General features: G+C 36.8%; 1 protein-coding gene and 1 long non-coding RNA gene across 9 annotated transcripts in view; one reads left to right on the top strand and one right to left on the bottom strand.

The window, feature by feature from the left end:
- ZNF365 (zinc finger protein 365) overlaps window positions 1-27277 on the bottom strand; it is a 166787-nt gene that overhangs the window by 119309 nt on the left and 20201 nt on the right. Inside the window, exons 4-5 of one of the 5 annotated variants that reach the window (XM_074374072.1) lie at window positions 26530-26567; window positions 23119-25768 (exon numbers count right to left, since the gene is read on the bottom strand). The exons of the other annotated variants lie outside the window; for them this stretch is intronic. Of the exons in view, the coding sequence (XP_074230173.1) occupies window positions 25507-25768; window positions 26530-26567 (300 nt within the window). The 3' untranslated portion in view covers window positions 23119-25506. Of the gene's footprint in view, window positions 1-23118; window positions 25769-26529; window positions 26568-27277 lie in introns of those variants that run through there. 5 annotated transcript variants of the gene reach the window in all.
- LOC105071296 (uncharacterized) overlaps window positions 1-27277 on the top strand; it is a 361750-nt gene that overhangs the window by 318589 nt on the left and 15884 nt on the right. For all 4 annotated transcript variants that reach the window (XR_012510268.1, XR_012510269.1, XR_006725886.2 and 1 more), the window contains one exon: window positions 5884-5998. This is a non-coding gene — a long non-coding RNA (uncharacterized LOC105071296). The remainder of the gene's footprint in view (window positions 1-5883; window positions 5999-27277) is intronic.

The following is a 27277-nucleotide window of genomic DNA, read 5'->3' as shown; positions in this document are numbered from 1 at the left end:
TACAGTATAAACTTGTTGTTTATCTATTTTATGTATTGTAGTTAGTATCTCCAAATCTCGAACTCCTAATTTATCTCTTTCTGCCCCCTCCCTGGTAACCATAAGCTTGTTTTCTATGTCTGTCAGTCTGTTTCTGTTTTGTAAATAAATTCATTTGTCTTTTTTTTAGATTCCACACGTAAATGATATCATATGGTATTTTTCTTTCTCTTTCTGGCTTACTTCACTTAGAATGACAGTCTCTAGGTCCATCCTTGTTGCTGCAAATGGCATTATTTTATTCTTTTTTATAGCTGAGTAGTATTCCATTGTATACATATATCACAGCTTCTTTATCCAGTCATCTGTCGATGGACAATCTAGGTTGTTTTCATGTCTTGGCTATTGTAAATAGTGCTGCTATGAACATTGGGGTGCATTTTTTTTTTCAAATTAAAGTTCCCTCTGGATATATGCCCAGGAGTGGGATGGCTGGATCATATGGTAAGCCTATATTTAGTTTCTTGAGGGAACTCCATACTGTTTTCCCAATGGCTGCACCAAACTACATTCCCACCAACAGTGTAGGAGGGTTCTCATTTCTATTATGTTGTATTATATAAGGAGGGCTTTTTTCCTCCTTTTTTTAGGAAAATGGAAATCTTATGGAAACACAATGTTTTAAGTTTTTTCTCAAAAGCAATTTTAGGTCTATAAAACAAGAACGTTAAAAATGTCTTTACTTTTTGATATGTTTTATATCTATAATTCCAAACTAATCAAATAATTCAAGAGGTAGGCAAGATTTAGATACAAACATGTTCTTCAAATTATTATCATAGTAGAATCATTCTTATATTGAATTGTAAGAGTTAAATCAGCTGCAGTAATTCACATGATAGAATAGTAATGTCATCATGAATATTAATGACAAGATTCATATAAACTATACACATATAATATCAATCTAATTTTATTCTTTATAATGTTAACCACCACTTTTTCTGAGATTTAGGTTGATTTTATGCTTTCCTGTACTTTTCTAAGTTTCCTACAATTACTATTTCTTTCATTACCAGAAAAACATAAATGTAAAAACATCCCTGATCTTCAAGAGCATTTGCTCAGTAACTACCACCCACCCATTGAGAATTGGTGATTAGCTGCAATCAGCCCTCACCTAGGAGTTGGCCCACACTCACCATAACCTCAGCATCACCACCATCATTCTAAGCATGCCGACAGAACTGGGCTGGAACCTGAGTAAGCCTCTGCAGTAAGCAATGCTAGTGCAAAAAGACGAGAACTTTAACTTTTCTCCAATTCCAATTATGATTCCCAGTGCTAGGCAAAACATCCAGCTTCAGACTGCCTTAGTTTCTGATAGCAAACCAAAAGCAATTGGAATTATCCAGATAAGCACGCATCAAGACACTGAGAGAGAGAAAGAGGAATTAAGAACTAGACATCAGAGACATCATTAATAAAGAAAATGAACTATGTAATCAGGCTTGGGGACAAAGATAAAGAGTTTGATTCTTGAATCACAGGAATAAAACTTCTGTATAGGTTTTAGCATCAAGGGAGGGATTCATACATTTTGTTGACAAGTCACAATTATAGAGTCAAAATGAAAACCTGGTTGTTTTGACTTGCATTTCTTTTATTATAACAGACTTGAACGTATTTTTTATTCGTTCATTCATTCATTCAACAAATAATTAACTAATTCCTACTATGTGCCAGGTACCAGTCTAGTGTGAAGGATATAGCAGTAAGCACAAGGGACAAAATTCCTTGAGCTCATGAACCTTGCCTTGTAATGGGGTGAAATGAACAACAACTCAATAAGTAAGAAAATACATAGTACATCCAATAGAGAAAAGTTCCAAAAGAAAAGTAAAGTGGGGAAGGGGAGTAGGAAATGCTGGCAGTTGGGGGTGCAGTTTTAAATAGGGGAGGCCTCATAAGAAAGTGATATTTGAGCAAAAGCTTCACAGATGAGGGTGTGAGCATAAAGGATATCTGGGGAAAGAGCGATATAGGTAGATGGAAGAGTAAGCATAAAGGCCTTTGGCTGGACCATATTTAGCTCCTTCTTTTCAAATATTTGTTTAGAATTTGTGGTTAGTTTTATGTGAACTGCCTGCTCATATGCACATTTTCTCTTGGGTTGTCTTTTTCTTATTGAGTTATAAGAGTTCTTTACATGTTAAAGAAATTAGTCTTTGCCTAGCATATATAATAAATATTTCCTCATTTATATTGTGAGTATACAGCCATATATATACATATATGAGTGTATTATATTTAGACGTAATTGCTATACAGAAATATGAAATTTTATGTTACAAAATTTATCAACTTTTTTTCATTTTTTAACTAAAGTAGAGTTGATTTACAATGTTTCAGGTGTATAGCAAACTGATTCAGTTATACATATTTATAAAATCTATTCTTTTTCAGATTCTTTTCCATTATAGGTTAATACAAAACATTGAATATAGTTCCTTATGCTATACAGTAGGCCCTTGTTGGTTATCGATTTTATATATAATAGTTTGTATCTGTTAATCCCAAACTCTAAATTTATCCCTCCTCTACTACTTTCCCCTTTGGTAACCATAAGCTTGTTATCAGCTTTTTCTTTATTGCTTCTAGGTTTTGGGTCTTATTTAGGAAGGTCATCCCCACTGCAAGAACTGAGAAAATGATTCTTTTTTTCTATTTTTAATAGTATTGATTTTTAAAAATTTTGAACTTTGATCTATCTGGAAATTATTTTATAATAAATAAGGTAGGGTTTACTGTTTAAAAAATAAAGGATTCCTGAAATTGGGAAACTTCAAAGATCCAAAAATATGAATATATAAGTGTAATATAGCATGCAGTTTGAGTTGAAATTAGGTGGAAAAGATTCTAATAAAGTCGACCTCCACAAATGTACTACCAGCCATTCCCTAGGGTCTCACTTCCCAAAGTGTTCTGTGCCACTCCAATTCTACAAGATGACAAAAAGTATTCAGCAAAAAAGTTTTCCATGTTAAAATAAGTTTGATAAACTTGGGATAATTATTTTTTAACTATAAACAAAGACACTTTGGGCCACAGTACCCTTGTTTCATAAGGTATCTTGGTAATCAGTATTTATATGTGCAGCAGTCGTTCCTAGACTTGGTTACATCAGAAATACCTAGAGAAATATTATAATACATACTGTTGAAGCTCATTCCTAATCAATCAAATCAGAATATGCAGGAATTTTTTAAGCTTTCATTGTCTGGTGTTTTGAAATCAGTAGTCCAGGACAGCCCCTATCAAACAAGGTTTCACTAGAGAATTAGGCCTAAAGAAAATTATTTGAATGACTATTTTCTCAATCCTTCCAAGCTGTGTTCTTGATGCTCTTGATGAGGGAAGTTAGTTCATCGTGCACAGTGGATTCCTGAGAGGATTATAGTTTAATTCTCTTCCAAAATCCATGTTGAGAAGAGCTGGACTACAATATTATGTGATAGCTGCAATAGAGCTAGATATGGAGTTTGCAAAACAAACAAACAGACTACGCCCTTATACTCTACCACCTCTTCATCTCATATCCCTTACAAATAGAACATTAAATGTTGAATTTGGTAGCAGGGATGAGGAATGGGATCAAAATTAAACTAAGTTTGATTGGATAGGCACACTCACTCCTGGGCTTCTCAAATTAATAGAGTTCTCAGAAATTTGGCCTGATCAATCTTTTGTTGTTTCTACACATAATAATGTTGACATGGTCTGTTATTAAAAGCCATTTGTAATTAAATTTAATTTTTTTCTTTATCCTAACCTCGTGCCCTTATCTTGTTTACAATTCTTTCCTCCCACTGTGTCTCAAAGGCAAGTATAATATATTGTTGACTCCATGAACTTCAATGCACTGTGTAAAATTAGATACGTTCAATTTTGAAATTATGAACAATTTTAATAATCTGAGTAACCTAGTGTGTAACTATAGTGCCAAATACCATGCTTATTATTATATTTTTCCTCTTTGTAAATCTGTTGGTTTGTAAGCTCGAAGACTGCATTTCATTATATCCTAATTGGATTCACAGAGCTGTGATCTTCTTGTAATCCTAATCCCTGTTACAAAATGGAAATATCATCACTAAATTTGATTTACACACTCCTTTTGGGGAGTGCCACCTACATTACCCTCCTGGCAAGGATCTTTTGTTAGAATCTCTTTTTTGATCTAGGAATTCAAGTCCTTTAGAATAACCAAAATGAGCACATCTTACACCCTAATCAGTTAGTATAAAAGTTTAATATTCATTCCTGGCTATTAAAACTAATATTCTGTCAAAGCCTACATTATTAAAAACCACAATTCCCAAGGCAGATTTTGAAAAGTACTACTCCTATGAAATACTCTGCAAAGAAGGAGTCTTAAGGTCAAATAAGTTTTGGAAATGCTGAAATTCAAAATATATCTTAGTATCTTATCTCCTTTAGAATTCCTGCAGTTTCTTTTTAAGGTTCTGTTCAAAAATTTTAAAACTTACTAGACCAGAAATTCTTTTTGAGTTTCTTACTCAGTGACAATCTACAGAACATAGTTTGAAAATTGCTGAGCTAGGCTAACATTTAGGGAACATCTACTATATACGTTAGTTCTCACATTAAGTTCATTTAACATTAGAATAAGTCTTCCTAGCTGGTGCTGATATATTGTGTGAAGCCATCCATGGGCCAGGCCCAGATAACTAGTCATAGGGAACTCCTTCTTCAGACAACTACTCATAAGGAACTATTTAAAAGACCCCAGGTGTGACTTGAGGGAGAGATAGTAACAACAGGAACAGGTGCCCTGTGAGCCTGAGCCAGCTACTCACACAACTTGGTTTAGTCTTCAACATCTATTGGACTTCAGTCTCATAGACAGCTCTTCCTCTTTCTTGTGATCATGGCGTGCTCTATGAACATCCAGTTTTGTGGTTTGGTGGATGATAGCTAAGTCATGATGTACTGCTTAGGCTGCATGGTCATGTGGTGATCTGTCTCTGCATTCAACCTCTTCTAGTAGAAAGCTAAGAATTATTTCATAAATGGAGAATGATTATTTTCAGAAGAGGGCATGACTTTGCTCTCAAATCCTAGGCATCTGCACTCTGATTCTCCTAGTGCATATCTCAAAGCTCCCTATAGCATCTCTAGCTGCTGGCTCTGCTGGATCTTAAGACTCAAAGAGCAGAGCAGCTTGTACAGCAGTCTGGACCAGCTGCAGAGCTTCTTTTATTCTAGGCCCATTCAAAACTGACAAACTTACAGGTCATTATCTGGTAATGTGTCAGAGCAGCATGCTCAAATGTGATGCACCTTGCCTTTAAGAACCAAAGAAACCCACCAAGCCTTCTTAGTGATAAGGGTGTAAGGTATAGCAATTTGTCTTCTATTTTTTAGGAGATAGCGCATTTCCCAGATCACAAAACTAGAAATTTCACCAAATTGACATGCTTTGAATTTTCATGGGGTGTTTCTCCCACCTCCAGCATGCAAGTATTTTACCAGGGCATCTAAAGTACCTGTTACTTCCTACTCACCTGGTCGAATCAATGTGAGTCATCCACATAATGGACTAACACACTGTCCTGTAGAGTAGTGAGACAACTTTGGTTTCTGTGGGCACGATTATTGCCAAAAACCAGAATGTTGACCTAGCTCTGAGGAAAGATGATGAAGGTATACTACTGTCCCTGATAGATTAAAGCAAACTGCTTCTGATGTTTTTTGCTATTCAGAATAGACAGGGAAAACATTATCTGGATCAATAGCTAATACCAGCTGTTGTTCCAGCAAGGGGTCCATGTCTGTAACATCTGCAGTAATAATTGCAATAATCCACTGTCATTATTTCAGATTCATCTGTATTCTGTATGGACCAAGCAGATGAGTTAATGTTGACGTGAAATAAATCAATGGCCCTGCAGCTTTAAAGATTTGATGGTGGCACTGATCTTTGCAATTACCTCAGGTATGAGTGTTAATTACTGTTTACTATTTTGGGGAAGCAAATATAAGGGCCTATCCTATCATAAAAGCTTTACGCCAAAGATGAGGATGCCAATGTGGGAATATTGCCAGTAGCTGATTAAATCTATTTCAGTCATACTTTCAAAGATGAGCACAATATGGTTTTGCAAACCTCCTAGGCCAATTGTGATACGGATTTAGGTTAAAATTCCATTTTTCACTTCAACTCCAAAGCTCCTATTTTAACTGATAGACTTCAGGGGACTTTTGGTTTCTTGGGGGTTTGCATCAGCTCAGGGCCAGTGAGAAGTAAGTCCTGGAAAACGTGGGTATTTTACTTTACCTACTGTGGATTAACTCTGGTAGATGGCCACAGGTTCCTGTGAGAAAGGCTTGGTAACAGATTTACAGTACACAATTGTGCCATTGTTACAGGATCCTTCATCAAGTTGACTAGATTCTCTTCCATTCACAGGGGCCTGTGAGCTGGCTCAGGTTGGAAACTGGGGATGAGAACATGATTGTCTATGACTTAGATCTCTGTTCTGAAACAAAATGGCTACCTATTTCAGTCCAAGAGACATCAGTAAGGTGCTACCAAAGATGTCTGTGGGTAAAACCATGCTGATTATTACTCTGGTCCTGCCACCCATTATAGTAACCACATTTACTTTGTCTCTGGAAGTTAAGTGCTGCCACTTAATTAGTACCACTTCAGGATCCTGTCATCCTCACTACAATGTAAGGGCTCTTTCCATTGATAACATTTCCCATCATCATCTCAGAAGAGCAGAGGAAACCTACTGCAGACCTTTCCTAGGACACTCAATCTTCTTCTCATTGCCTGTCCATGTCCTGTCCAACCGCCCTTCTGAGAGAGTATAGTGAAAGAGACAAGCTTGATATAATCACTCCAGCGTTCCCCGTCCTCTTAAGCCTTTAGATTCCTCCCTCTGTGTTATATCAAGAATATTCTAGCAACTCAACTTTATTTAATGTAGACCACTATTGATTCCAGTTGAAATCAGCTAAATAAACTGCAGAACCACTCCCAGTTGCTTGAGTGAACACAATAAATCCAGAATTTCTGTTAAGTACCTCATGAGATAGTGTTAGCCTATTCCTAACTGGTCTAGTACACTTATAATCCATTCCCACACATGGTCTCCAAGTGTCTGCCAATATAAATCAGCCATGTCATGCAATTCTTTTGGTATTTCAGCTACCTGCTGTGGGTTACACTTTGTCCCTTATAGCATTTTGAGGATATGCACTGGTTACCAATCTAGAAACAGTGTGGATTTGGGGTAGGTCTTAAGAAAAATCAGCATCCCCTTTCAAAGTAATTGCCTATGGTAATACCATAATAGAATCTTCAAGCAAGGGAAAATCTTCAAGCAACAGGAAAGGAGGACGTTTTACTGGGATTTGAGGGTTTCAGATTTATATTTACTCACCCAAATTTCCCTACTGTGATTTTCAGGGTCTCAATCAATGCTCCAATTTTCACAAAAGCTACCTACACTTATTCTGTAAATCAGCAGCCTGCAGAATCAAACTTTGACTGTAGTTTTAAGATATATTAACACTATAATTACAAGAGATAATGCATTCTTTTTAGCACGGTCATAATTATGATTTTCAACCATGTCTAAACCCAAGAATTTAAAACCTTAAGATTGTAAATTCAGTTAGAATTTGCCATAGTCCTTTTTATTATTATTCCTACCATAATAACCCATTTTAGCAGCCACTTGTTTTCCCAAAGACTTCTTCTCAATAAACATTCCATTCCAAGCAAAAAACAACTGAAAACAGATAAATACATATTTTGTCACTGTATATCATAAACTACTATTAACAGTTATCAATCCCTTTAAACCTAAGTAGGCCAGATTTACATCTTTGAGACTTTATTTCCCAGAACTGCTTCTGGTACAGAATACTTAATCAGTCAGGACTCAGTGAGAAGAACAGAAACCAATTTAGAAGAGATTAGATTCCTACAAATCCTAATCAGGGAATTAGGTTCTTATAAAACCACTGGAAGCACTGAAAGAGAAAGAGTCAGGGAAGGCCATCACTTGTTTTCAAGTTCACTGCCAACTTGCAGAAAATTAAGATATTACTTCTGAGCCCAAGCCAAGAACTCAAAAAGCTGCCAGAGACAGAAAAAGATTGCCAAATATTCTACTTGCTTTCCTTTATTTCAGCTGCTTGTAGTTATGTAGGGCCATTGATATGTGAGACGTTATATGCATCAGCTCTGGGTTATAAAGAAAACTCCACATGCAATTCTCTGTCTCCTTATTTCTGTGACATGGTTTTCTAGAAGGACACAAGTTTTAATCAGTATAGTTACAAAGATGGTGGGAGCTCCGTCAGCCTGGAACCTTAAATTACTGTGTGAAGCAGAGTACCCTGTCAATTTGTAGTGGACATAAAGTATTCATTAGAAAAAAAGCTCTCTTTTATGTTAAGCCACTTAGATTTCAGGGTTAATTTATTGCTTAAGAAGAACCTAGTTATGCTGCCTAATATGAATGCCAGTGGTCACAGCTGCCTTCAGCACTGAAGTAACAATTGCAGAAAATCTAGAGGTTGCTGCAAAATTCTGTATCTGCCAAAACTAATGTATCTATCTCTTGTTGCAAAAAGAAGAGTAACAGCCTCTGCTTCTCTCTGCCTTCCAAATTGGACGAGTGCCTCTCTTTGGCAGATCTAAACTAAGACTCGGTTGGTGGGCGATTCTGAGAAATATAGTTTCAAGGCTTCTAATCCCTGGTATATGGGAATAATAAAGAAGGTGAGTGAGAATGATGCTGAGTACCAATTGACAATTTGAAAGAATATACAAAGAAAAAAAGAAACTTAAAGATATGTGAAAAAAACAATTATAAACAATCACAAAGAATTTCTAAAAAGGAAAAATATAGTGAAATTTAAAAACATAAGGACTGAAATATAAAACTCAATGGATAGATTAAATAGCAGATGAGATACAGCTAAAGGAATTGTTATTGAATGGCAAAATAGTGCCAAAGAATTTATCCAGAAAAACCTCAGAGAGGCAAAGAGAATATACAAAGGAAAAGTTAAGAGGAAAAGAGAATAGAGTGAGAAGGTCTCCTCAGCTTTCCAGAAGTAGACAATTTAGGGGAAAAAAGTCAACCCCAAAACTAGTATTAGTTGAAACTGTTCTAGAATTGTTGGAAAAACCCAGTTTTCAAATTCAAGAAGCCCAGTGAATCCCCAAATGAATAAAATACAAGAAAATTCCTAACTATCCCCATTATAGTAAAATTTTAGAACACCGTACCAAAACCAAAAAACTCTTAAAAACACAGAGAAAAGAAAGATCACCTACAAAGGAAGAAAACTTAGACAACTTACTTCTCAACAGCAACAGTATCAACCAGAAGAGAATGTACAATGAAGAGAATCTTCAATGTACAGAGAGGAAACTATCAAGTTAATATCCCATATACGGTGAAGCCATCTTTCACGAGTGAGATCAAGTAAAAAAGGTTTACATAAATAAAAACTGAGTTTACTACAGAATAGAAGTAAAGTATATAATCCTCAAACAAATAGCTGAGGAAAGTAGAATAAGAAAGAAAAAAATCAATTAATCCAAAATAAAAGGCAAAAAGAAGGGAAATTTTTAAAGCAAGACAAAGAGAAAGTACATAAAAGAAGATGCTGGTATTAAATCCAAATACGAATCACAATCATTGCAAACAGTTTAAACTGTCAAATTAGAAAGCCAATTTACCAGACCAGAAAAAAAAATTCAGTTGTATTTTGTTTACAAAAGACATACTCAAAACTTAAGGATGAGGGAAAACTGAAAGTAATGGGATAGAAAAAAACTAAGCACATATCAACCAAAATTTGTAGCTGTATAAACATCAGAGAAAACTGACTTTCAGGCAAAAAACTTTAACAGAGATGAGGAAGGTCATCATAAAATAATAAAATATTCAATTCTATTTTATGCACTCCTAGGGCATAAAAATGCCAAATTTTTGTACCTAATAATATATCCTAAATATATTTAGATTATACATTGACAGAACTGATATGTGAAATTGATAAATACAACCCTATAGTAAGAGATTTTAGTAGTTTTCTCAAAAGTGACGAGATCATAGAGACAAAATAAAACCAGTGAGGATAGGAAGGATATAATGAGCAGACAAATAAATGAGCTTGATTTCATAAGTATATTATATATATTTAGATAGGTAGATAGATAGATAGATAGATAGATAGATAGATAGATAGATAGATAGATAGATATGGTATCATTGCAGTCAACAGTAGGAGAACACGTATTTTTTAAGCATGTACAAAAATTGATCATATAGTAGGCCAAAAAGCTAGCATCAACAAATTTCAAAGGACTAATGCCAGAGAACCACATATTCTATTATCTAATAAATTTACAATTAATTACAAAAGATAAATTGGGGAAAAACTCATACAATTGAAAATTTTAAAAATACACTTTCAGGTAAGAGACGAAAAGGAAGCATAATCAAATTAGGAAAAACTTAGAATTAAAAATTACAAAAGCATTTCACACTGAAATTTGTGGGATATAATTAAAGAGGTACTGAAAAAGAAAATTATAGCATTTAGCACTATATTAGAAAAGAAGAAATCCTAAAACAATGAGTTAAGTCTCCAATTTAAGAAATTAGAAAAACAATAACAGAATAACTTCAAATCAAGTAGAAGATAAAAAACATTTTATTAAATAAAAAGGAAAAATTTAACAGAAAGAAACAACAAAGACAAGACTTTATTCCCTGAAAAGATTAATAAAATAATAAACTTCCAGCAGAATTAACCAAGGACAAAAGAGAGAAGACAAAAAATAACATTAGAAATGAGACGGAGGAAATAAGGCAAATGTTCTATAGACTGAAAATATATAAGAGTTTCTTGAATTCTTAAATTTTCACTTGATAAATAGATAAATTAGTAGGAAAAAAGAGAGGCATACTAAAATTGACTAAAGTCAGGACATAAAGGACCTGAATAATCCTATGACCAATGAAAATTAAATCAGCAGTTTAAAATCTCACAAAGAAAACAAAGACCCAGGTAGTTCATTCAAACAAATATTTATTCTGTGATAATTTCAAATTTGCCCAATTTGTTCCAGAAAATAGTAAGTCCTAGCCTAACTTTGATATCCAAATAAGACAATGTCAACATAAGAAAGGAAAATTGCAGGCCAATCAGTCTTAAACTAAATGCAGTATTATATATAGAAATAATACATAATGACCAAGTATGATTTATTCCAAGAATTCAAGTTTATTTAATGTTATAAGTTCCTATAATTCACTACATTAAGAAATTAAGAGAAAAACTGAACAATACCTCATTAGGTACAGAAAAAAAACTTCAAATTTATATCCATTTGTGATATAAAAAACAAAAACAAAAAACCTCTTAGCATACTAAGAATTGAAAGGAACTCTAATAACCTAGAAAGTGTATGTACCAAAATCCTAAGACAATTTTCATATTCAATGATAAAACATTAATTAATATGTAAGAATATCTCTATGATTTGGGGTAGGAAAAGAAACAGAAAAGCACTAAGCATAAAGGAAAAGACTATGAAAAAATGACTGCATTAGCCTCTTGACTTTCTATTAAAACAAAAACAAAGAAAATAGAAAGTCAGAAAAGATAAAGTTCTTTTTTAAAAGAGAGAAAAAGAAAAAGAAAGCTAATCTAATAGAAAATTGGGCAAAGGGCTTGTAAATGGCTGATTAACATAAGAAAAGTCTCAACCTAATTTGTAATTGTGGAATGTAAACTCAAACAAAAATGAAGTGTCAATACACATCCATCAAAATGGTTAAAATTAAAAAGGCTGACAATACATAGTGCTGATGAGGAAGCGACACAAGAACAACACTCATACTTAGAACAACCACTTCAGAAAACATTGTGCAATTACCCAGTCAAGTTAAATGTGCATTTCATAACATCGCAATTCCACTCCCAAGTGTATGTGCTAGAAAAATTCTTGTGCATTTAAACCTGGAAAAATATATTAAGAATGTTCATATCAACACTCCTAATGATAGAGTTAGTTTGGGCATCTGGACCCACAAAATGGAGACTGTCTCTGAGGTCTGGCTCATGTCACAAACCTAAACCTAAATCAGCTGCATACACCAATCTCAATTCTCCAGCTCAGCTTTAGCTGGTTTACCTTCCCCTAGCCTTGTGAGGAAATCCCTGACCTCCCCACCAATTGTGCCCCATTTCTGCGTTACAGCTTCTAATGCTGAAATCCTTCAGGAAGAGCGTTTCACTGCTTATGAGGCCCTGTATAAAAAATACTCATATTTTACATATACTCTTTTGTATGTATAATGTAGTTCACATTTTAAAATATAAAAACAGATCTATTTAGTTTTATTTTTTAGTTACTTTTACTTGTTAAAATAGTGTTTCTTTAAATAATTGCTAAAATTTATTGAGTTCTCACTATATACCTGAGATTGTGCTCAACTCTTTATGTGGATTATCTACGTCAATGCTCACAGCAAGTCCTTGAGGTAGGAACCATTACTGTCTGCACTTCACATATATGCAAATGGAGGCACAGAGATGTTAATTTGCCCAAGGTGGTAAGAGTAGTAAATAGTGGATCTGAAATTAATCTGACTATATAGCCTAAATCAGAGCCAGTACATACCATCTTTAAGAATGGCACAGTCTGAGATTGGCCATGAAACATATGTTACAAAATCTTGGGGAATAAGTAGACTGCATCAAGGTAACATGCATATATACGCTGCTGGCTTTCTTTTCGTTAGAAATATTGATCCAAGTTGGGTCTTTCGTTGTCATGTTTGAGTATCACTACTGGAAGGTAAACCACTTAAAGTCATTCCTGACTGTAATCATGTTGGTTTCTATTTTTCATTCCTTTAGTTATTTCTGCATCTTTGTCATTGTTTTCAATTTTTATACATTTAAATTGTTTTTTTATTATGTAAAACATTTACATGATTCCAAAATCAAAATCATAAAACAAAGTAATTCAGAGTCTTCCCTATAGCACTCCTGTCCTTCCTGTTCTCTCCCTCCTTTTAGAAAGGGAACTATTTGTTTTTAGATTTTAAGTTTATCTTTCCATTTTTTCCTTTTACAAATATGTATTTCCTATTCTTCTCTTTTCTTTTTATACAAGGGTAGTATACAGTACACAGTTTACACACGGAATCTGATTTAGATATTTTTTATAGAGAGATGCAATATAAGAGAAAAGTAAGCTTCTGAAGAAAAGTATATTTGTTATGTGCTCTCAAGGAGCATGAAATTTAAGGAAAGAGACTCGGAATGTCCTCCTTTCTCTGCTACTAACTCTCTAGGTGATTCTCGGAAAGTCACACTATCAATCCACGTCTCGGTTTCCCCAGGTGTAAAACAAGAAGGAGGCTAAAGATCTCTAAAGTTCTGTCCTTCTTTAAGGAAAAGTGCCACAACAATCTCTGAGTTGTGAATGATGAAGCACATTTAGCTTGAGTTAGATAAATAGTGTAGGGGTTCAGAATACGTCACCCCAAACTATGCCACTTTAGCATATTGATTATTTTGAATAAAAGAACTGGAGAAATAGCCAGTGCAAAAAGGGTACGCTGACCTTCCTTTGTCCCCCTTAAAGCAGGAGATAAATCTCCCATGTGAAAGCTACCCTCCCTGTACCAGGAGGGTAAAGGCATTCTTGTCACCAGAGTCAGGGAATTTAGGGCCAGCAAGGCTGTATTAAACACACCTTGTTACTTCTTCACCATTTTACTACCCCTAGCCCAAACCCCTTTTTCTTATCAGTTCTTTACAAATTTATTCCTTCTTTGCTATGGTCATTTCTTTGAGTCTCATTTCCTTGCAAGGCTCTTGTATGTATACATACGTGCATACTTAATTAAAATTGTTTTTCTCTCATTAAATTGTCTTCTATTACAGTGGGGTCTCAGCTCAGAACCTAGAAGGATAGAGGGAAAATTATTTTTTGTCCCCTATGATAGCTCTAAGGAATATTAGCGTATGTCCCACTGTTTTTATTAAGATGAGCTGATTATCACTTTCTCTCATGTTCTATGCCAACCCTTTAGAGGTAAAGCCTGCAGGAAAGAACTTCAGTTCGATGAAACATGGCATTAGCAAAGAAATGAGAATAGACATTTTGTTCATGTTTAGAGCAGGTTCTATTTATGAAAGACTATTGAATGTTTTATCCACTGGAATCGTTACTGGTATTTTAAGAAGTGATTGCTACAGCACAAAATACTAAAGTAATCTACTCAAAGCTCTTTAGACAGGATGCACAGTAATAATCAGCATTAGGCTGATGTTTGAATAAACATTATAATGACGCAAAATAAGAAAAAAGAATAGTATGTTTATCTCAAGTAGATTCAAAGAGTTGATGACCAGTGTTGGAAATTTTTAGGAACAATATAAGTGGTCATTTGGTAAACAAAGTAAGTACATTTATTGAGGTTGATTCTATTGAATAGAAATACATACTTTAATACTATTTCCCGTAACTATTTTGCTAACAAAATAGGTCTATTAGATCTCAAATCACTTGAAATTGTCTGGATTACTGAGCTACAGAGGAACCTTGCCTTTAAGGGTTCATATAATTGGTTTGAAGAAGCACATCAAATTACAGTAATAACCTAATGTTGTATGATTACACGTTTGTTCAACTTCTGTTTCTCTCCCTCTCCCCCTCTCTCATAAGATTTCAGCGTGAATAGGAAAAGTTTATTCTGTGCTGTAAGTTGCCACCTAGTATTTCAGGATCCATGGCCTCTCAAAAATCTTTAATCTGTTATTTTTCCTATTTTCTGTTATCAAGAGATTGGAAGTAGTAGGTTCTACCTTCAAGGTATCAGATGTGTGTATTTTGGATTCATATTAGGAAAGTATGAGAATATTTCAGATGAAAAGCAGTCTTTAAATAATTAGTATCTAGAGAAAACATTTTCTTTTGTTAAGTGAATATTACTTACGAGTACAAATAATCATTCTTCTACCAAAAGTGATTCCTTGCAGTTGGCTCACTCTGTGTTCATCCGATACTGTTTTAATTTCATAGTAGTTTTTTTCTGGTAATCTTCCATCTGATCAGGTGGAAGTCTATGACACTTGACCTGTGTTGGGAACCTGTGCTGGGGAAGGAGCTGAGCAAGCTGCATGGCTCAGAACTGAAAGTGATCCAAGAAATCACATCCAGAATTAAACCAAAATGAAAAATCAGAGAAAGTATGTGATTAAAGTGTCAATCCAAAAGGCCAGATAAGAACATCCAGTTCTGGGTAGAATGGAGTAATTTGAGGTTGACCAGTGCTTCCTAAAAGAACAACTACAAACACTGGATAAGACATAGTTTCACTTGTTTAAAGACGTCAGACAGCTGCTAAATGAAAGAGGAGAAGAATGGTTAAATTTCTCAAGAGGTGAGAATGTCAGCTCTCCGGCATCTACCTGCAGTCGCTTTTTCCCTTGGGGCATACGCAAATTCTAAGAGATTGGCAATCTGAGATTTTTCCAGACTGCTGTGAGGAAGAAAAACGAGCAGAGATTTTAATGGTTTTGTGGGGCCATAGAAGTATAATTAAAGGCTTAAGGGACTTCAAACACAAAATCCTCAAGACATTTACAAACTTCTGAATTGGTGAGGGCAGGTGATTAAAAAGCTAAGCAGAAAACTTGTGAAACAGTAGCATTTCTTCATGGATTTGTGGTACTGGGGAAACAAAGAGTAGACTTTAGGATTTGTAAGCTATGCTAAAAACCTCTGAAAATCAGAAAGTAATTTTTCACTTCTTTATAATGCGGAAGAGACAAAAATTGGATCCTGCTAAGAGGAGGGAGACCAGTGAACACACCAGACATTCAGTTGAAAACCCTGAAGGACAACATCTTAGTGACAGAAACAAGTCAGAGGTAGGCTGAACCTTACCAATAGTCAGCCTCAACTCAGTTCATTCTCTTTAAGATAATCAGTTTCTACTTTCATCTGCCTAGCAGAGGAAAGGATGAACCCATTGTGAAGAAAGAAGAAAATCATTTGTAGCTATGTAATTTTTATTCACAATGATCAACATTCAATAAAAGTTTTCTAGATATGCTATAATTCAGGACCATATTACTGAAAACCATAAGAAAAAACATTCAGTAGGAATATAACCACAGGTGCAATAGATATTGGAGTTAGCAGGCAAGGACTTTGAAATAATTATGAGTAATATGTTCAAGAAAATAAACGTCAAAATATCTATGTCTAATATGTTCAAAAAAATAGAGAAAATCAATTTTAAAATGGATAATTTTTAGAGAATTATAATCTCTAAAAAAGAATGGGAATTTTAGAATTTAAAAATATAATGTCTCATATTTTGGGTTTAATAAAGATTAGAAACAGAAGACAGGATTAATGAACAGGAATAATGACCAAAGGAAAATGCCCAAACTGAAGCACAGAGAAAACAGAAATAGAGAATATAGAAAAAAAAGCATAAAAGATACATAGGACACAGTGAAAATGTATAACACATATAATATGAACCCTAGAAGGATGCAAAAGAATGATGCAAAAGCAATATTTGAAGATATAATGGCCAAAAATTTTCCAAATGAAGAATGATATTAATACACAAATTCATGAAACTCTGCCACAGATTCAAGAACCAACCATAAGCAAATTAAATACAAAGACAACACTTAGGCACATCATGATAAAACTACTGAAAATCAAAAGGTAAGGCAAAGGAGAGAATTCAGGTATATAGCAAAAGGCCACAAACTGGAGAAAGGACATATGAACAGAAAAAAAAAGAAGATAGATTACCTGGATGATCCACAGGGTGGTACACTTGGCAAAATATTTCAGAGATAGAGGTGAAATCTCTGAAGAATAGAGAGACAGGATAACTTGGAGCTTCACTTTTAGTTCACTTGTGCTAAGAAGCCTAAAAACAATAATAGAATCCGAAGCAATCTGAGTCACAACCACTTTATTCTCTGTTATATTCAAATGAATTAATGTATATAATTTATTGTTTGATGAACACTTTAAATTTCAGAAAGGGTTTGCTTCTTGCTGGGTTTCCTAAATCTGTGAGGACTTCTATCCCTGACTCTCTCTGTCAGGAACCCAACCTTGGAAAAACTTAACCAAAGAAGGGAAGAGTCAGAGAGTGTATCAGTATTACCAAGGGGTACTTTTCCCCCTTCTCTCTCTTTCCAAGAGTAAATCAGAAAAGGGATGATGAGGAGAGGACCAGTAATTGCATACTGAATGGCTCCCTAAGTATTTCTGCCTTCCTGTCCCCCATATTAAGAACCTCTTTATATTGGTACATATGAATCACCCAGGGATCCTATGAAAATGCAGATACCAATTCAGTAACTCTGGAGTGAGACTTGGGATTCTGCATTTCCAACTTACTCCCACGTGATGCTGGAAATTGCTGGTTCACAGAATACTTTGAGAAGCAAGGTTTTAGGTGAATCCAAAATCACCTAAAAATAGGCCATGCTGGCTATTAAATGTGTGCTGCCTCAAGATAGAGAGTGTTAAGTTCTCCTAAGATGTGGGAGGCGGGGAGTGATTGCAATTCTGCAGTGTTTACCGAAGTATATTCTGAACACTAACTATAGTAGTTGCAGAAGATGTTAATGCATGTTCTCTAGAAGAAATAGTTCCATGGCCAAATAAGTTTGAGAAGCATTTGTGTACTTTTTCCTGCTCTGAGAGAGTCACAAGGTATGTTTTCATTTTAATGATTCTGAACCATCTGCAGTAGGGAAACTTACTTTAATCTGATAATTTATTTAACCATTAACACTCTGAGAATTAGTGTTCTATGGAGCAAACTTTGGGAAATGCAGTCATACAGAGCAGTAGTTATCAAACTTTAGTATGTGTCAGAATTAGCTAGAGAGCTAATAGAGAACAGAGATGCTGTTACTGAACCAAACTTGGGTCTACTTGCCCATCACACGGCAAAGCCAATGTACTGACATTGGGTTGTGGTGAAGGAAGGTACAGCATTTACTGCAGGCACCAAGCAAGGAGAACGGAGAATGGGAAGCTTTTGCTCAAAAGACCCAAGCTCCCTGATGGCTTTCAGGGAAGGGATTCTAAAGGCAATATTTGGGGTGAGAGCTGCAGGGTGTATGACTTTCTTTTGGTTGGTTGGTGGTGTTTTAGAAATCTTAGTCATCAACCTTCTGGTTCCAACCTGTCTGAGGTCTGTGTGATTGCTGTCAACATGTAGTCACCATCCTCTACTGGGGCAGAGGTCTTAGTTTCTACAAAACAACTCAAAGATATGCATCAGATTGTTACGTATATTCCTTTAGGAAGAACTCGGATTCTGTTTTGTCACTGAAGTATTATCATTACTTTTCTTGCTTCACTGTTTTTTCTTTGTTTCTACATTCCTTTATTTCCCTAATTAGTAACCGCTTGTGTCTGCTCTTTGGAACCCAGGGAAGGCCTAAAAGACTACAAAAAGAAATGGGTGACTCAGAGTGGCTTTTGTACCCAGGAGGGCCCCACAGGGTCCTGCTTGATTTCAATGCCAGGACTTGCTGAAGGAGGATAAGTCCTAGGCCTTTGTGTTTTCACCAAATTTCCCAGATGATTATGATTCACACCAGTGTTGGAGAATCACTGCTGCAGTCATCTCAGAGGAGTTTCTGTTACCATCTGGAGAGGCAGAGTTTCCTGTTGGCCCAGCTTCCCTTTTGCAGAAGCCTGTTTTCCCTGGGAGGACCAGCAGTGGGTGCCAACTGCCTTCACCTGAGGAAGAGCATCCAGACCAGATGGGGCACCCCACAGATTCCTCTGTATATTTTACGTACTGCAGGGATTCCTCCAAGTCTTTTCGCTGTAACCTCCCAGTCAATAGCGGCTGTCTGTTAGCCCTGCTCCAAATCAGAGCTCAGAAGTGTTTTCTCTTTAGAACCAATTCATTGATTCATAGAACAGATTTTCATCAGTCAGGATTTTGGCGGGATTCAGTGAACAAGGTGGACAAGGCACTTCCACGAGTCAGGGGTAGGGGACAGACAATAAACAAGTAAACAAGTAAGTAAGATAATTTCAGATAGGAATCAGAGCTGTGAGGAAAATAAACAGCACCATGTGTTGGGAGGTGGAGATACTGAATAATATCCTCTGAACTGAGAGGGAACTTTGAGACTGAAAAACGAAGCAGGCAACTCCGTAAAGTACAATTATGAACTTTATTCTGGTAACTTACACATAGGCAGGAAGGACTGGGCAGACAGATGACCCAGAGGCATTCACAGCTGCTCTCCACACCTCTGAAAGGGGTTCAGGTGGATTTACAGGGGTTAAAACTAAAGACAGAACCTGACTACCAAGTGAGAAGCATGTCCCAACAACTGGAACTGAGGGCCTTTCCTCTCCCTGGGGCTCTCCTGGCTATTAACTACCTGTGTCAGCAAAAGGCACTCTTCAAGGTTTCATATCAGATGAAGGCAAGGGTAAAAGTTGATAGGGAGCTCACCTGGTTTGGGGCATTCCTTGTGAGTTAGGGTAAAGCTCTGTCACTGAGAAAAGGGGCGGGGATAGGACTGCAGGCCAAAAAGGAGCTGACAAAATGGAGTCATTGTGGTTCAGCCACACATCATGGGACAGAGAATGAGTCACGGATTCCATTTAGATGTTGTGGCCCCGGAAGACTGCAGAAGCCCTAGGGCAGGCAGGGTAATGTAGACGCCATTCCAGAAAGGCCAGCACTGACTGGAATTGGCCTTAATAGTTCAGAAAAATTTACCAGCTACCTGAACTATATCTGGTCATGAGGCAGCCTAAATCCCTTGTACCTACTACCTGGCTCGTACAGGGGCCCCAGTGAATACTGGTGAATGATTAGTTGGATGGATGGATGGATAAGTGGATTGTTGGATGTATAGTTAGTTCTAGTGATTTTGACAAGATTCATCTGATGAGACCTCAAAGCAGGACTTGTTTAAGCTACTGGGCCAAACTGAGCATTCACTCTGAGGAACAGCTCCCTTCTAAATGATAAGGCAAATGGTGAGATACTCTATACCTAACCCTAAAGGTATGTGAGGTTTCTAATTATTATGAGGCTGTCTTGGGGAAGTGACAATTGACCTGAAATCTGAAGGCTGAGTAGAAATTAACCAGGTGGAGAAGAAAGAGAAGGGCATTTCAGGCAGAAGGCATAACCCAGCATAACTGTGGTGCAGAGGGAGAACAGGGGACTGGTGAAGCTCTGAAACGAAGCCAGTCTGAAGAGGGGCCGGTCCAAGGTGTGGGGCTAGAGGAGGTAGGAGAGGCAGTCCGGAGCCAGAGCCTGCAGGCAAGCTCAGGACCTTGCTCTGCATCTGTGTGTCCACTCATTTGCCCTTACCCCACTGTAAGCAGCTCTGTGTTTACACTAGATGTCCCTCACCTATTAAGAATCCCCGGTTCCCTCCACCAGCCCTCTGTGTTTAGGATTATAGTATAAGAAATTTTAGCTATGGTGTCAAGTTACAGGCAGACTTTAATAGGAATAAAAATTAAGTCATACATTCTTGAGAATGAGGGAAATGGATGCTCCCCCTTGAACAATGAGGAGGGGCTTAGATATATAATCAGCTGTTTCTCTATGATATATCTGACTGAGGAAAATGCAGTACCCTTCTTGCCAGTCAGTAAACTACCAATTTGAAGTGTCCAAAAGTGTGTGCATTAAACTCTAAGAGACTTAGATCTGAAACTCTACAATTCCTTGGCAAGTTGGGGTGGCTCTGTTACAAGGCAGGGGGTATGGAGAGATTACAGAGTGGTGATATTTACATCCCCCACATGGTGGCTTGCATTACGAAGGTACAGTAATTGATGATAAATACTAAGCTGAATTTTAGGACATGGAAAACCACTGTATAATCAACAAATGCATACACTTACGACCATTTTCTGGGAATCTTATCAAGGAAGCAGTGCAACATTGTGAAAAGAGCCCTGGCTGAGATTCAGGAAGGCAATACTGTGGTTCTCATGCTGGCTCTGTCATGAAGGAGCTTAGGGCCCTGGACAACTCTTTCAGACCACTGTAAGCCCCACCTTCATTGTAAGATATGGTGAAGTTTCATTGTTAAGAGTTGTCAGAAGAAAAGCTGAAGTTAACTATCATGAAAACTATTTGAAAAATGCCTGAAGGAGAAAACGCCTGAGGAAGGCACAATACTGGAGCCTGATGCACCACATACCATCTCTTACTAAGTCCAGCACTGCCAATTTCTCCCCCAGCGTTGGACAGAATTGCTGTTGAATCAGCTGAACACCAGATGAAGTGGTTGGCTTGCATTCAGGAGCCATGCTGTAACAAAAAAATGTACCTTCTCTTTAAACACTGAAACCACATTCTGTGAGGTGAGATGCTTCCCGGGAAGCATGTGGTTCTGACGGAGGTAACAGTGCCGTACGTCTGCCTCTATCATCCCTGACTGCTGTTTCTGCACCTGCTAAGAGAGAAAGTGATACCTCCTCATCCCCACCTACATCAAAAGCATTCTGTGATACAGATACGTCCTGTGATGTGTTTTATGTGTTACAGAAAACTTTACAAAGTCCAAGTCAGTGGGAAAAATCTCCAAAATCAATTTGTCACTTCAACACTAAGTTTTATGCAGCCTACATTTACAATAATGCAGCATCATGTGTGATGGGATCCCAGGGCTAGGAGTGTTCTTCTGCCCAAAGCAGAGCCCCAGCTACCAAAAGGAAAGAGCAGCACCGCGACAGGGGGCTCTTTTCAATAAGGTGACCTATTCTGTGTTACACTGAGGTATTTTTCCTCCAGTGACTTAATACCTGCTTCTTTAGAACTTCCACTGTCTTTTTTTCCCACTGTCTTAGTAACGTATAAAATGAGTATTCTTGCCTGTGACAGCACTTCAGATACTCAAGCACAGCAATCGAATCTCCTCTCCTCATTGGAGATGGGTACCGAAGCTGTCATCCCAGACACCTGCATCCACATAGACAAAATTTACCAGTGTTCCCATTGCAAGGTGGGCAGGAGACTGAGGCCTGCCTATGCATGAGGTTCCTTGAGTGGGAAGAAACCTCATTTCTGGTTTAGAATAATAGCTGCAAATCCGGAGTAATTGTGTCATCTGGCTACAAGTTGAAGATCTCTTTCTTAAGTGAAAATTTCAGATGTCTACATTTTACTGATACAGAACATGGACCAGAAAAAGAAGAAAAAAGAAAAAAAATCACCATCTTAATTCACAAAGAGGAATCCAATTTCTAAAGTCCCCCATCCTTTTAATATTTGAAATGGTGCCAGAGCTTGTGTTTGGGATCCTGCATGCATGCCATCTCTGGAATTCATTTTTCAAGGATCCAAACTGAACAGAATTGCGATATGGGGATTTACTTATGTCTTCTAATGACCAGAAATAATCAAGAATGTCAGTTATTTCTCAAGAACAGTATGACCTGGTGAACCCATTAAGTTTAACATGAGTAAGCATAAGAGCAGACTGAGGTCATCTCCCTAATAGCTCTAACAGCTCCTGAACAAATGAAATCCCCTGAATTTTCCTAATCCCATGGCTCTTAAAAGACTAAAGGCTGAGTAATTCTACCAGTGATATAATTCTTTCTGTTAACTATCCTGATCACTTTCTGGGCCTTGTAATGACTAGGATGTACAGCATATATAGACTGGGATATATACTGTGAAATCTATTCATGGTTTTTGCTAAAAGTTGGCAAGTTTAAAAATATAGTGTAGGAAAATTACTCATAGTTGTGGAGGAAGATGGGAGAAAAGTGCCAAATGAGCTTTCAATGAGGAGTTGTCAGTGTGAGCATATGTAAAAAGAACTTTTAGGTAGAGGCATTATGATAAACAAAAATGATCAAGCTAAGTTCTCAAGAAAACTTATAGGTACAAGATCACGGTGATGACATGTATGATGAACAGCTTTTTCATGAAAAGCCCCTTCCACTGTTAATGGACCAGCACACTTGCTTCCCAGAAACACTTCGAGACAAAACATACCAATACATTAGTCAGAAATATAGCTTTATTATTATAATAGTTCATAATCTAAAAACTTTTTTTAAATTCTGGGAATAGAATATCCCAACTTCCATACAACTGATTAACCCTGCACAATCCTGGAAAACAGTGTCTGAGAAATCTGAATTTTGCAGTTAACAATCTGTAACCTAGTTTTGGAAAAAAGAATGAAAGGAGGGTTGAAATTAAGGTTTCTTCCTTAGAAGACAAATAATAAAATTAGATCCATTCTTCAGTTTAAACTTGAATATGTTTTCCCAGAAACTTTGGTGATTTCTTCAAAAAATCAACCCTAAGGTTGACTGCCCATTAGGACAAAGAAAATATTTAAAAATAAGACCCAAGTGGGGCATGGCACATGGTTCAGACCATGGCATGTAGATGGGATATCCCTCGAAGTGAGTGGGCTCCCGTGTTTCAAAAGCAAAGTTATGTCTCTAAGGAAGCACAACATACATAATGCATCTCCTTGTATGAAGGTCAGAACTTAGTTAGAACTTAAAAAAAAATTTTAATGTAATAAATTTTAAAATCATTTGTCTTGTGTAATGTCCATAGAGTAGATATGACATTACGGTGCTTTCTGAAGATCACTGGGTAGGTACCACTGTCAAAGAGAGCTGTCATGCCCTCTAGGCATATTAAATGAAAATTGAAAATGTAAGTTACATTAAATAAAATGGGAAAAAAAGTTGGCTTACACTACCTTTAAAAACAAATTGTCACTGCATACACATATTACAGAACAAAAGCGCATGCAATGCAACAAACAAGTCAATTTTTTAGTCTGTGTAATGCTAAAGTGCAATCATGGCATAAACACCAATAATAAACAACCATGGAGGAGGTTAATTCTCAAAATAAGTAATTATGGTAACTTTACAGTTTTTAGCCTAAACAGTGATATTCACAGCAACGTTTTTTCGCACTTGAGAGCTGCGTATATACCACATGAGCAGCCCACCCCCATGAGCCAAAAGTCAAAGTGAAGATTCAAAAATCAACATTTTCACTATAAGTTCAAAACGTCTGTATAATATAAGTTACACTTTTCAATTTACTGGCATATTAAGCAATTATTTTGTTACCTGTTTTTAATACACTGCTAATCTGCTGCTTATTGCAATAACAATATAATTCTACTAATGTTAATTAGGTTACACTTTTAATTTTTAAAGTAAGAGAATTCAATTTACACGAACATATATAGTTTAAAAACCACCCACCACAAATACACACCTTTTCCATGAGTATTTAAAAATAAATTATTAATATACCTGACATATATATTTTATATGTGTTATATATATATACATAAATGTTTATATTTGTGGACATAATTATTCTTGTTGCCAGAAGAATGTCAGTACTTACAAACACTGCAGGAGACCCAATGATATTGCTAAATTAAAAAAAAAAACATACAGTAACATGAAAATTCATTCTTGAAGAAAACTGTCAAGCAGGAGGTTTGTAACAGATGGTTCTTTATGGAAACAAAGGCCGTTTTAGGGAGGCAGGGACAGGAGGAGGATCTCAGATTCTGGATCCCGCGTGCATTGTTTATTTCAGAAATTACTTTAGAAGGCCATGTACAACAAACACTTCAGATACTTGGTTGAAAGGTAAAGAACATATATTTTAGACATAAAAGGGCAGAGAAGCAGCAGGAGGTGGAAAAGTTAGGCCAGCAAGGAGAAAGTCCTGCCGACAGCGAACGGAAGCTGCCAACACTCGTCGGGAAGCAGGTCTTAGGAAAGTGCTGAGTAACATCTGCAGTGCCTCCAGGATGGTTCACAGTGCACTAAATGTGCAATCTGGTGGCATCCAACCATTCAGACCCTGTACTGGTGATAGGTGCTGACCAAAAGGTTTTTACTGTCCTCCCCAACCACAGCAGTAGAAGCAGCTATCAAGACAGAGGCTGGCAGCACAGTCTTAGGGTGAGACCAGAGATGCACCAAAATCAGTTTTTTTTTCCCCCCAGTGCCTGACATCTTGTGTGGCTTTGGGGCTGAGAATTAATGACCACCACAAAGAACTCAAGATGTGGAAACTACTGGAGACTAGGCTAATTATTTTAGAAGTTGGAGCTTCGTTTTACTAAAACTGCTTTTAGTAAGACTGCTTCCATTTTTAAAAATTCTTTCTTCCTTTAATTTACAGGGGCTTGTAAAAAAAAATTCTGGTTCACCGAGATTCCGTTTTGTTAATTTGTTTAACCCAGGTGCTTATATGGGTATGAAATGAATGTGTTACGCCCTTCACTTTCCCAATGTGTCTTACAACAGGATGTGTTTAAAAGGAAGTTAATGTTGGCCCCAGAACAACATCCCCAAAGCTCAGTGATGGTGGTCCAGAGCCACCTACCATTTTAGATGATGTTCACAATCGCTGTTGGCTTTTTTTTGGCCATTTTGGGCCTGATGTTGCCTTTCCGGCTAAACCCTAGAGGTTCCCCTTTCTTTGCTGGTCTGCAGAATTCTCTTGGGGACTCAGCCTGTTCATGCATGGACTTAGCAGGCTGCATGCTGGCTCTGTCATCCTTGGCCTTTTTCAGGTAGCTCCTTCCTTTTGGATGGAAATGGGTCTTGAGATCAGGATGGTTACACACAGAATGTGGGTGCCCTCGGCTTCTATAGATGGTCAGGCAGGAGGAAGATGAGCAGAAAGAAAGATTTCTTTAAATCCTTAAAAGAATACAAACTACTCATAGCAGGATCACTTCTGCATGCTAAGGTAACAGTAATGCTGCCAGTAAAACAAATAATATAAATAGGCTTTTTTGTTCCAAATATTTCTATGGCTTTCATGAAGTGATCTCACAATACTGAATTCCCAAGGAGTTATTACTAGTCCTATTTACCAGTGATAAAAACTGAAGCACAGAAAACTTAAATGACTATCCAGGATAATAGATACAGTGGTCTTGGAGAAGATGGACCAGAACCCATAACTCTGGACTCTCTAAGTGACTACTGGGGGATTGAGACAAATCTGTGGTAGAGCTATTATAAAGTATATGATTCATAGTATAAATTTATATATATATACACACAGACACACACACACACACACATATAGGTAGAGTGGTACACACACTGCATTAAGAGTACTACAGAGCAATTATGACTACACTATACCACAATAAGAGAAAGTGACACTATGCAATACTAGAGAAAGACTCCTGTAGTACTATCCTACTGCCATACACTCATAGACTGTTAGCATAATTAAAAGTCACACACACATTTTAGGAAGCTAGGTACACAAGCAGGTAAATTTTCACCTGAAACTCTCAAATCCATTTAGATTATAGATATCATCTAAAGTGCAACAGGAAAATGTGTTATGCAAACATTATCAAATGGCTCCAGTATAAAAAACATATACATACAGGCATTTGGGTTTCCTATTTGAGGAGACATCTGTAAGCTGAAGGAAAACAAATAAGACAAAGCATTACTTCACTTAAAGGCTGGATTTGGTTTTTAAAATCCTCCTTGCTTATATTTTTAAGAAACTGTATTCCCATTAAAGAAGCTGGGAACTGTTACCAGGGGCACTGCCCACAGAACCACCCATCAGAGCAGTGAACAAGAACATCTCGTGCTCAGCCTCTGCTTACTCGGGAGGCCTCTGTGGCTCCCTGTTCTGAGATTTCCAAGAAGCCAACATCAATAGATCTCAAAAATGTCAAGAAGTCAGATAGCCTCCCAAGAGAGCAACATTTGAACAAACATGTTTTTAAAAACTGGAATGACATTATTCCTTGATTGATTCAGGCTGTATCTGCAGCTAATTTACTACAGCTACGTCTGGTCATTGTGTATCAACGAAGGGGAAAATTGGCATAACATGTTTATTGCATAAAATACATCATTTCTAAGATGGAAGCATATGAAGACCAACTCCACAACTGGCCTGAGGCCATCTATCATTGAGATTATTTTCCACTCCCAATAAACAATCTGTATGCACTTTTGTGGCTGGGCTCAGAATATCATTTGCAGAATAAATTGATAATTATCATTTTGTGATCCAGATGTCACCAACCACTTTACAGGCAAGCCCAGTGTATTCCCAAACTTCAGTTCCCAACCTCCCTCATGCAGCCTTCACTGAAAGAAGTGGTGTCACATCGG

The sequence above is a fragment of the Camelus bactrianus genome, chromosome 11 (assembly GCF_048773025.1).
Source record: "Camelus bactrianus isolate YW-2024 breed Bactrian camel chromosome 11, ASM4877302v1, whole genome shotgun sequence".
Taxonomy (NCBI): domain Eukaryota; kingdom Metazoa; phylum Chordata; class Mammalia; order Artiodactyla; family Camelidae; genus Camelus; species Camelus bactrianus.
Note: the sequence above shows the minus strand (reverse complement) of the source record. Positions and strands in the feature narration are given on the sequence as shown.